Consider the following 11,890-nt stretch of genomic DNA (forward strand, 5'->3'; position numbering starts at 1 on the left):
GAGACTAAGAACCTTCAGAGGTACAACTGTTTTATTAATTCATGCATATATTCATGCACTTTTAAAACCTCCCAACTTTGCAACTAAACTACTCTGGGTGTATGTGACACTTAAAACTTTGCTTTATGCTGAGCAGTTTTAATTTATCCTGAGTTGTTCAAATATAGTTTTATTGATACTTAAAGTTGAAGCGGTAAATACTAACCGTGGGGATTCTTTTATCATGATTTATTACAAAACCGGTAATTGTTACCATCCATAATTAATGTATTGTTACAAATGTTTCAAATATTTTATTTATATATTATAAATATTCAATATCCCTCAGACCTCGGGCATAGTAACCGACATAAACTTTGTCCGATCTGTTATCATAATTCACTTCATTAAAAAAAACCTTCCTTTTATCTCTACAATCCTGGTCATCCACATTTCTGACAGCATTTCCTAATTTGGTGTGACTCAATGGGAATGTGTGTAATGCCCCCCCAAGATGCTAATGTCATACTAAAGATGCCTTTATGCACCAGCCCGGCTGGTCTGGCACGACATGGAGCCGCATTTGCTGGCTGCCTCCATATCTGTAACCCCAAAGGCTAAGTGGCTTCCAGCTGCTCGTACAGACAGCTTTATGCTGAAATACATGATTTCATTGCCTCCTCTCCCCAAGGGTCTGACCGCATAACTGGGTGGGGTTTTGGGTGGAGAGAGGGGCGGCGGAGAACACGCTGTTGTGCAAATAAATTAAACCAATCGTAGAGCGAGAGAGTCAAAAGAGGACATGACCGTCTGGGGCCCGACTCCGAACAGCTGCTAGGTATCACAACACGGGTCGGCACGATCCACACCCCAGTGAGTGTTGTTTAACATTCCTGTCCATTTCTGTGCAAAGCTCCATCTGGATTACAGATCTAGATGGTTCATCTAAATAATAGTACGTAGCCAATAGATTGCAAATCACTCATCAGATTTGGAAAGTTCACTGAGGCCTTAAGAAAAAATGTCATCATGCTAACAGTTGTAGTTAAACTGCAGTGTAATGGCTAATAACCAGTACTATGTTCACCTTAAATGCACTTTAAGATGCTTTGGATAAAAGCTTGTGCTAAATACGTAATATAAATCAGAGGTCATTGGAAACAGATTTTTGTGGTTCTTTTACTTAAAAACAACCTGATTAAATGGTCAAATTTGGGGCATCTAGACTGAAACCAGGGACCTTTTAATCTGCAGTCAAATGCTTAAGTTATACTCCTCATTTTTAATAAGGCGTTAACATGATTCTAGAGAAGCCTATAAACACCAACTGGTCTTGATCTAGCAGTTTTGACAGGAAGTTAATGTGTGTGAATTTCAGAATGAAACAGAATACTCTGTTTCTAATAATAATCTGCAGGCTTTCCCTGACACCATGTTCAGTGATGTTCAGTGTTATAGTAGTATAGGAAGCACTCACGCGGGATGCGGCTGGCATGCCAGGGCGCCGAGTTTGTGACAAATCCATGCTTTGATGCTGTGACGATGACCCATGTTCCGGGGCGGTACAGGAACGTAAGTGTGACAATCCCATCTCCCCCTGCAAGGCTGGATGCTAAGACCGTCTGGTTTCCACACACCTGAACTGTGGATTCCTTTAGAGGTGACAGGTCGCTGTTGTCAAATACCCGGACTTTAATCAGCACCTCTGTGGAAACAAGAATTAAAGGCTTTTTAAAAAAGCAGCATTTCTTTATATAAGAATATATTTTTAATACAAAAATGGACCAGACTTTGGTCTACAAGCTGTCTGTCATGGGTCTGCGCTGTGCTCATTCAAAAGGCCTACTAAGACAAAGTTTGAAGATGAATAATCCATTAAATATTATTCAAAGATGAAGAAGTCCAACACACACAGGGTATGGCTATATGAAGCCAAGGATCCGCAGCAAGTCAACGTCACAGCTGGTTAGCTGAGGGTGAGCGGAGAGGCTGATGGGATCTAGCAGAAAGGTTGTTGAGGAAGGGAAAAGGTCTATGAGAGGTGGTGAGAGAGGGAGGTTGGGTATATTGCCAATCCAACAGTTCAGTAGAAGGTTGAGGGAAGAGTATTTCCATATCAAAGTCAATTAACAGTCCAGAATCCAGAGGCAGGCTCTGGCTCTCCATCTGCGGTGAGCTCTGGCAGCTCTGCCCCGTGGGGGGGTGGATGACTAGGCTCTGGGTCTAGAGTGGGACCGGAGTCATTGTCCAACACACAGTTGGGGATGCAACGATTAGAGATTTTGTTGGTACGATTATTGTCTGAGGAATAATCATGGTTTTACGCATGAACACTTGAAATGAAAAGTGAAATGAAATGAAAGTGTTATTGCTGGCTTTTGAAACAAAAATAACACAGTAACCAACAATACAGCGCAAAATAATAATTTAAAAATAAATAACCTTTGCTCTGTAAACATTGGCAGTATTTCTCTTTTAAAAATAACAAATAGAAATAAATCACAAAAGTAGTTAATGTTTTAAAATTTTACATTCTTAAAATTTTTTTGAACCTGGGGTAGAGAGTTTTGAAACATGGTAAAAAAAATGGGCTCACCATGGTTTTTACTTATGAATAATACTACAACAGGGATAGTAAAAATAAATTTAATGAACTTTTATTAATATATGACTAATATTAACTTTATTTATCCACAAGCAATAAAAATGATGGAAAATTAATATAATCAACTGTCATCCATGGGCCTTTGTAGTCGTATAGTCCTATGTAGTATTCATTTTAATAAATGTTTTTGATAATTCATATGATTTTACATGTGGCATGAGAAGGTTTGTGGGATGATAGATAGCACTGTGCATGTATACAACCATTCAGGAGAACACAAACCTCTTGAGAACGCTGCCCCGTAACTTTTATTAATAAAATAAAGCCTACTGGAGAAATGCACAGACACAGGTAGACTAACTTACACAGGCAACAGTCACCTCTCTCTTACGCAATCAAATAATTAGATCAAGTAGATAATTAATTTAAGTACATGTGGACTTAGCGCACTTTCATCTCTTTCTTTTCCGAAGCTCACTCTTTAGCCGCAATTTTTTACAGCAATATTTATATGACACCATCTTGGTATACCTTAAATGGTCCCATTCTATCGACAGACATTTCTCTGGTGTAAATAAAGAATCTGTTTGGTCCCTCTGTCACAGTTAAAAATGTGTGAAATCTGTATTGTTAAAAGCGCTATATAAATAAAAGTGAAAAACCGGTTTATTGCTGCATCCCTACAAACAGTAAACAATAGCATAAGCAGTAACCGACAAACTAGAAATCAAAGAACAGGAACTAATATAGTGCATATAACGAGGGGTAGACAGGTGAACACATGCAGGTGACTAACTAGTAATAAGAGCAGGAACAGGAACAAATCCAAATATGGGCACAGAAGGAGAAAACACAACAAACAGTCCACGGGGGTGACAACATCCGTGTATGGAACTAGAATTTGTCAAGTCTCTTTTCATAACACACTTTGCTGAGAGTTTATGTTAGACTCCTCTAGAGCCAGTGGCCTACATTCAACAGATGAGATGACTATGTTTAGTTTTTGTCCTGATCCGACACGTTAAGTACTCTGGTTTGTTTACTTTAAAGACTCGAAAGTACGACGAGCCTTTGAGCCACTTTCAGTGAGCCAGAATGTCTGCCACCATGTTCGATTGACACTGGGCAAATGCAGCAAATCTGTCTAGTCGAGTTCCTGGACATGTGCTTACTGTTGGAAATGGATGACCTGGTTCATCGCCCCCAGAACTTTTGCAAGGGCACGTGTAAACAGGCCAGGAAGACAGCAAGTCTTTGCCCTGATTTTTTGGGGATCTGGATCTGGTGCTTCTTATGGGCTGATCAAATTGAATATCAAATTCAAAATTCAATATTTTTCTGTAAATACATTATAAAACCAGTTTTTAAGTTTTAGTGACCATTATGTTCTTGAAATATTTACATTTTACTTAATAAGGAAAGGTCTTGAGCAAGCCACGATTTCCCCACCAGAACCGTTTACTACTTACTACTAGTTCATGCAGTGTTTGCTTCGGGTCTTGTTCAAGCTCACATGCTGCAGTGTCCTTCAGAACCTCTCGTTCTTTTGATTCTAAATGGGTCAATTGATGCATGTTACCATGGTTACTAGGAGATGTCAGCAGGCTAACTGTGGGAAAAAAAATGGGTCCCTGCATTTCCTGGCGAGGGGGACACAAGTTCGCTTCAGAAAATAAGATCTTCTGAACCATTCATGCGCTTCAGATCTAATCGTATACGAATGATGATAATATTCAAGCAACCCGTATGAATCATACATAGGCAGAACCCACCTGCACAAACAGAAAAACTCATATTGCCTTACAGAAATGTTTGGCTGCCGTATTTTCATAATATCATGAAAAAAACTCAGTGAGACAAGAAGAACTGAAACAGAGAATAAATATCCAGAGAACAGCTGGCCTGAAAAAGACTTGTTCTTCACGTTTAAAGGACATGTCCATGTACGTACGATATAATATTACACATTCATGATCCCTAAGAGGAACATTAACAGAATTCAAAGAATCTTTACTTCCACTCAACCACCAGGATTTCCTGAACACAATTCCACTTCCTGTCTATTGTTTAAGCCGTAATGGAAGGCGCAAATAATCCAGGAAACTTTTCTGCGACATAAAAGTTCTCAGCCTCAGCGGAAAAATGAACTCACATGATAACTTTTATTTTACTAGAACTAAAGGTTTATTGAAAACTAAAACAAACGTTTGGCAAATATAAATATTTATCTGCTGTTGAGTGGAAGGTGAATGCGAAGCCTTTCCTCTCTCTCCTTTGCTTACTGCTTAAATCTCATCCACTCACTTCTCAACACAGTGGCAGTCAGGAGCAGCGTTTCTCCGCAGGCTGAGTATATGTTATAAGCCGAAGGGAGACCATAGCACTTCTGAGTGAAGCACTAAGGGACGTTTGCCAGAAGTTCACAAAGTTTCACTTCTGAATAATAAACATTTCGAACAACAACAAACATTTCTACCCTGCTGAAATCTCTTCTTTGCAGATTAGTAACAGCTAATGGACCATAAACATTTCAAATGGCAACATTGTCAATATTAGCCAAACAGTTTTGCATTTTTCTTTTGCCTCTATAGTCCCCAAAATGGTGCTGTTGCTACAGATTAACTGGAGGATTGCAAATCTCTTCCTTTCTCTATCTCTTGTAAGTGTGTTTCACCGCCAAACAATGACACCATTGGGTTTAAAATTAGAAAGCCTCATTGTTCAGGCAATGTGAATCTGTGGAAAAGTCAAGAGGGGAAATCCTACAAAACAAATATCTACTCTCTATCTCCATGTTAAACCAAACAAAAAGGGTGCAATTATTTCATTGACAGGTGGTCCTGGTGTCACTGATGGTTCCAGACCACCCTGTTGTTTTTTTCAGACAGGCAGATGATGTGTTAACAGCCAAGTAGGAATGTCTGTCTGTCAGGAGCCTTGTCAGCCAGAACCACTGGGATGCTTACAAAGCCGTAGACATATAAAGGTAGTATAGCCTTACTGTGAGGGCTGAATAAACAGCCACTGATGTATGTGTGGTAGCAGAGTCAAAAATTCCAAATGCAAGTAAAGATTTGGCCAGAACATAATACATTCATAAAGAATAATACAGAGATTCAGTTAATTTGTAAGAATAAAGCACTACTGTTGCTAAAGTCACGTGGACTATTCAAACTAATGTGTTCACATACTAAACCACCAAAACAAAAATATAAGAATCAAAATTATATGTTGTAAACATGATTTTATGAATGATTAATGTGGCAAGTGACAATTTTTTGTGCTATAAAAGGAAAAAACTGCAAAATAATTTACACAAAATAAAATGACATTATTAAAATGTTAATAAATAAATGAAATTAATAATAAAAATATACATGCATATACACATACATGCAGTAGTTTGTAAATTTAATATATTATATATATATATATATATATATATATATATATATATATATATATATACACAATATATATTTTCATCTGCCATAGGCAGGTGAGGCAAGGATCCCCACAATACCTTTGTGCGTTGTGAGGAGCAAATGCTGACCTCTCCACCTGTATAAGCAGGTTTGCAGAGTCCTGAATTAGAGATATAGAATAGCTCATAAATTATTGCCGAAAGCCTCACCCTCTCAAAAGCACCAGCTGGACAATGTCCTTAGTCCAGGAAAACAGTAACCCAGGTCCTGCTCAGTAGGACAAAATGTTATACAATAATCAAACAAAAACATCTAAAAAAATGCTGCAATTCATCCCCCTGCTAAAATTGGAACTCATTCACTCTTAATGTGATAACACTTGAGATGCATGAGGTCTCTGTCTCCTCTAGGCAACCTCATGAACCAAGATTCTGGCGCTTTAGTAGATATTTTCAGAATCTTGGATGTGGTGTGAGAAAAAATAACCAAGCAGCTAGGGGACGGTACTGCTAGGATCTGAGAAGAAACCAATGTAAGATCAAGTATCTCAAGGTCTACCTCTGTACACGTTTAGCTTGTACACTCTGGCATCTTTACAGGTTTAAAGGGCTGCAAAAACAAACCAGTCATCCAAAGTGCAAGATTTTGCTGGAAGGGAAAAAATAAACTTCTAAGGGCTCTAAAGGTGTTGATACAACCCTGGAGAGGAAAAGCACAGCAGAAATGTGTTGACTCAGCTCTAATGAAACCATTGTTGCTCAGGGAATTTATAGACTTCTGCACGGCTTGATGGCAGGAAATGTCTGAAATGTCGAGCCTAAAATTCACGAGACTGCTCACTTTATCTGTCAGTGGTGGGTACTAATAAATATAGACATATATATCTTGCCGGAGCTATATTTTATTTTTTCCACCCAAACATGCAAGCAAACGCAATGTATCGCGGTGTGACACAATCTTCTCATTACCGTATTTTATTTATTTGGACTAAAGAAGCTGCCAAACGGTAACTGTAACAGTCTGTTAAGAATATTGCATGACCAGAAGGATTACAAGCAAAATTAGGTACCCTTTCTAAAGCCTAATCCAGATTACGGTTTCAAAACATAGCTAAACTCTTATTACACACAATAAACTTAGCAAAACACAGACTTAACATTATAAACAAGCCTGGGCTGCTGCACTAGAAGATGTCTGGCTGGATTGTGTTTTATGGGCAATGGGCCATTTTGGGTTTAATGTAGATGACGTAATCTCCAATTTTTCATGCGTTCCTTTCCTAAAGCTTTTCACACCCACCAATCAAAATATGTGGACACACTGTGATGATGTGAAGCAGGATCTCCTCAGAGGTCAGGTTTACAGGGGCTCTGTTGCTGATAAATCTGCCGTTTCCTCTGAGCGTTAGGGTGTCTGGTGTCAACAAAGAAATTCCTACCTTTGAACAGCTGCCCGGGGAGTTCACGGTGGGCTAATGGCGAGACGCACACTCCTTAAAGTTGTGACGGCCCGCGTAACCGGAAAAACCTGCCAAGCTTTTCTGTACCCTTCCGCCCACAAAAAGTCCATGCTATAAAGAGCCTTAAATAAAAGATCTACTGTCAAAGCACATGACATCACCTCAGAAAGACCTTTCTATGACCTGCCAAACCACGTTCAGGTGCTTTGAATTTGCAAATTCACAGTAAAACTGAATTCAGTTCCCTTCAATGAGAAATGTAGCAGATACCATTAATGTTGTACGTGATTATTTACAACATTATTCAGTGGTCTGACTCAATGTATTCACTGCCTAGTCCGGACTGGACAAGAGGAGGAGCTGGGGATGGAGGTGGGTGATTAGTTCCTAATCACTTCGATAGCTGCTGAATAATGACCGAAGGGACCTTATGAAGGGTGTTATGATTGGTGTCGTGATCCTATAGATAGACGTGGATCACTGTCAGCTGATGCGAGCTTGACTTACATTACTTGCCAGATGCTCCATTTAATCATCTTAATCTGACCTTTTTTAAAGAACTGTGAAATTACACTGTAATGCAGGGCACTCATCTAAAAGGAAACCGTTGTTTAAAAGTGATAACATGCATGAACATAATGTTTCTACCATGCATCAGTACTGTGAATTCAATTATCACTTAAAAATATCATTAAAAGTCAATTCCTCTTTGGAGAAAATTAATGGGATACATTCTTCAAGAACTTGACTGTCGCACACTATTATAAACTGACCCACAATTGATATCACAGCTGACTTGATTCACTGGAGCTCTATGAAGTCATGCAGGTTCCAAAATTCAATGACATTTAATAAAAGCGTCATGCAGCACAATGCTGCAATTGTATCCCAAAGAAAAGCCTAGAGTGGCAAGCTGGGGCAGCACTCAAACAAGCGCTGTCATGGTAACATTTGCTTTTGCATGAGAGGAGGAGGATGTAATACCCCCTTAAGGGGAATCTCATGAAATCTCCTGGAAGTTGACAATGCAATGACTCATTTTGTGGTGACTGGACATTATCCTACACAATCGTGAAAGCAAGACAAAAGAGAAGAGCAAAACAGCTCTTTTCAAACGTTTCAATTAAACCACCCTGTTCTGACTTGAATATCAGCCCAAATCCATTATATGAGGAAACGTACAGCTGTTTTTCAAACTGTGCAAAACAGGCTGGGTCAACACCTGCCTAAAGGCACAGACGGACACACTAAAATCTCCAACAGTCAGTTTGTATTAGTGTCTTGGCTGGCCTTCCTTCGCCAGGCCTTTGTCCCAAATCAGAGGTGGCGGCTCTAGGTGTCAGCTTGATAAGGACGGTGAAGTGCATGCCGTGCCACTGCAAAAACCCATCAGGATAACAATTTTTCACGCTCTGGTTGATACTTTGCACCGTGTCAGTAGCAAACATCTGATGCCTCAATGCCATTCGCACAACCCTTTAGCTCACAGCTGTAAAGCGATGCAAGATCATAACAAATATATATCTATGTTCCTACAATCCTACATGTACACACAAATGTATGCTAAGATCAGTGTCAAAATTGCTGAACATCAAGATGAAACTGGAGAAGTAACAGGAAACTGCCCTGTCATCCTGCTATTGTGTTTAGACGCTGGGTTGACCACACTGGGATTGACTTAGATTCATAAATCTTGAACCTGAGAACAAAAGTATTTGATTCGTTTTAACATGGCAATATCACACTTTTTAAAAAGTATAGACTTTGGAGGAAAGAAGCAGGATACAGAAATTCTTAGAAAATAATGATGCTGGAAAATAAGTCATGTTGCGTTAATTAGCTGCTCTCTTCTCAGTCTAACTGCAAAAATGAATGTAATTATTCATAATAATTTGCATTACAGACTCTTCGCTCTTTGAAGCCTGGGACACTTTGATGTTGACATGATATAGATATACAGATAGATCGAGCGATAGATAGATATAGTGTGTTAAATAACATTATTTCTTACTGGTTAAGACAAATTCTGTCTGCTTCACAAGCAAATGCATTGAAAAAACAACTTATTAATATGTATGACTTGCTTAATATGTGCATAACAAGATCTCACTGGAAGGGGAATGATAATGCACTTTGGCACTTGGGGCCTTGACTCTATGATTGGCTAATAATTTCATTTCTTCATATGCCTAAAACTTTCAGGGAAACCATCACATGTTTTTGACTGACTCGGTCTTAAACGTTTCCTATCAGCACAATAAGGACAGCTTAGTCAGCAGAGCCTTTTCCAGTAGACTGCATTGCAATAAAACATGGATAAAAAGGATCCCAGACTTTTTAAAACGTCATCCCTGGCCCTTCTCAGCTCTACCACTGGGAACTCACACATGGTTTTATGATGTGGTTCACCTTTAGGTCTCTCTTCAAAGGGTCTCAGTAAAGACTGGAGTCCAGTAATGAACTTCTGATGTGGGTCAGAAAACCTCTAATGACTTCGCAGGATACAGATAACTAACCACGAAAATGTTTTACAAACATTTAGCACACAGACTTTCTTTAAATTTCTCTTTTTCAACAGTTCAGAGATAAGGAAGCACTCTTAGGCCTAAATATCTGTGGGTGATTTTGTGAGCAGCTTAGTGCAGGCACCAATGGAGTGCACGAGAGAAAAGAAGCTCCAAGCCCACATTAATATTCATTGGAAGTTGCTGAGGAAGAAAAAGGGGTTCACAAAAGAGTTTGCACAAACAGCTCCTAAAGATCCGCTTGGTCCTGGGGTGACAAAACTGTCCAGAACAAATCTAAATGTTCAATTTGCCTGTACTTTTTAGGATTGTAATTTAAAATAACACTAATGACAAACAAATAAGATTTTAATGTAAGTATAATATATATATATATATATATATATATATATATATATATATATATATATATATATATATATATATATATATATATATATATATACACACACACACACACACATATTCTCCTAAAATGGTATGTGTTGACCAAACCAATGTTTATATAGGCCGGACTATAATCTTTCTGTTTCATAATAGTAATAATAACAATAAGTCCATATTGTGCTGTGACAGGTTCCCAATCCAGCATGTTGTCACAAAAGGTTCCCCTTGGTGTAACAGTTAAGCAAAAGAAAAACAAAAGCCATTTTTCAGCAGCAAAGAGTTTAAAATAATACCTAATCAAATCTTACATTTTCAACCTACCCGAGAAACATTTACTGGGAAAGAAGTGAGACAACCTTCCCCAGTCTCCCCTATACATACATTTCCATAATAAACACATACTTATACAAATAAGTATGACCTGCCGAGGTTAAAGAGACCGGCAGTAGGTATCACTGTACCTCTCAGTGAACTTTTTTATGATAATAACAGTGTGGGTGGGCTTAAAATACGAAACGATGCTAGCTTTCCTAGCCTGGGGTTAGTTATTAGATAATGCGCGAAGTGTAAATCAAGATAGGACTGACGCATATTGATACACACAACTGTTTTTCTGTAGCTCGAGGCCCGTTTGAATAACTTGTTCACTTTACAGACACACCGCAGGGTCATCTGAGGGGCCGAACAGACTGAAATCCTTTGTTTCCAAACTGTAACTCCCATAAGATTCAAAAGTAAATGCGCACTAAAGCAACGGCGCGTAATAAATCGCAGCGAGAGCGAAATGCGGCAGTTACGTAATAAAGCGGCGTATAACGTCCCGTTCTTCTCGCGCTACACAAATATCACGTCCAAAGACGGATGCTACAGTCTCAAATCAAACTCACCGACTGCTCCCGGGGTCGGCAGGGATTTCGCCAGCGTCCTCCAAGAACTAGAGAGGAAAAGAAAAAGAAAAAAAGAGCGGGAGGTGTGCGGCGGACGCATTCTCACAGCGGCATCGTCAGATCCTCCTTAAGTAGCAGTTCATCCATGTTTCGTTGCGGGATGGCACAAGACCGACTGCTCCAAAGTGCGGTTGCCACGGGTGCCCACTCCCTTCCCAAGTATTGCTCCGCTTCTTTCAGCGCTGTTGTCCCAGATGGGAGGGGGAGATTTTGAAGCGCGGCGCTTCCACGCGCCCCCTGTCGGCCGAGGCTCGCGCGACTCGTAGGCCCTTTCCTCAGCCGTTTTACCCACCCGTAAATAAAAATGAGCTGAAAACGCAGCCGTCCACGATGCAGATGAGTTTGTTTCTTCATCAGAACAGACTTGAGAAATTTAGCGTTAGTATGCATCATTTTTTGCTCTGTTCCACACATAATCCACACAAATCCAGATCAGCGGTTAATGCCTTATCAAGTGAAAAGCGGCGCGTTTGTAAGAAACGAATCCATCAAGGCACGTGGTTTCTGGACAAAATATGTATCCGTAATACATTCTCACATCAAAATCTGTCAACATGTTTGTT

At 39.4% G+C, this 11,890-nt stretch overlaps 1 protein-coding gene across 1 annotated transcript in view; it reads right to left on the reverse strand.

Annotated features, from left to right (window-relative positions):
* The window catches only part of fam171a2a (family with sequence similarity 171 member A2a), a 29,036-nt gene extending 17,611 nt beyond the window's left edge, over positions 1–11,425 (reverse strand). The window contains 3 exon segments of the mRNA XM_043231621.1: positions 1,457–1,684; positions 11,268–11,394; positions 11,396–11,425. Coding sequence (XP_043087556.1) covers positions 1,457–1,684; positions 11,268–11,394; positions 11,396–11,410 — 370 coding nt within the window. The 5' untranslated portion in view covers positions 11,411–11,425.
* Positions 11,426–11,890: the final 465 nt, after the last annotated feature.

The sequence above is a fragment of the Puntigrus tetrazona genome, chromosome 3 (assembly GCF_018831695.1).
Source record: "Puntigrus tetrazona isolate hp1 chromosome 3, ASM1883169v1, whole genome shotgun sequence".
Classification (NCBI taxonomy): domain Eukaryota; kingdom Metazoa; phylum Chordata; class Actinopteri; order Cypriniformes; family Cyprinidae; genus Puntigrus; species Puntigrus tetrazona.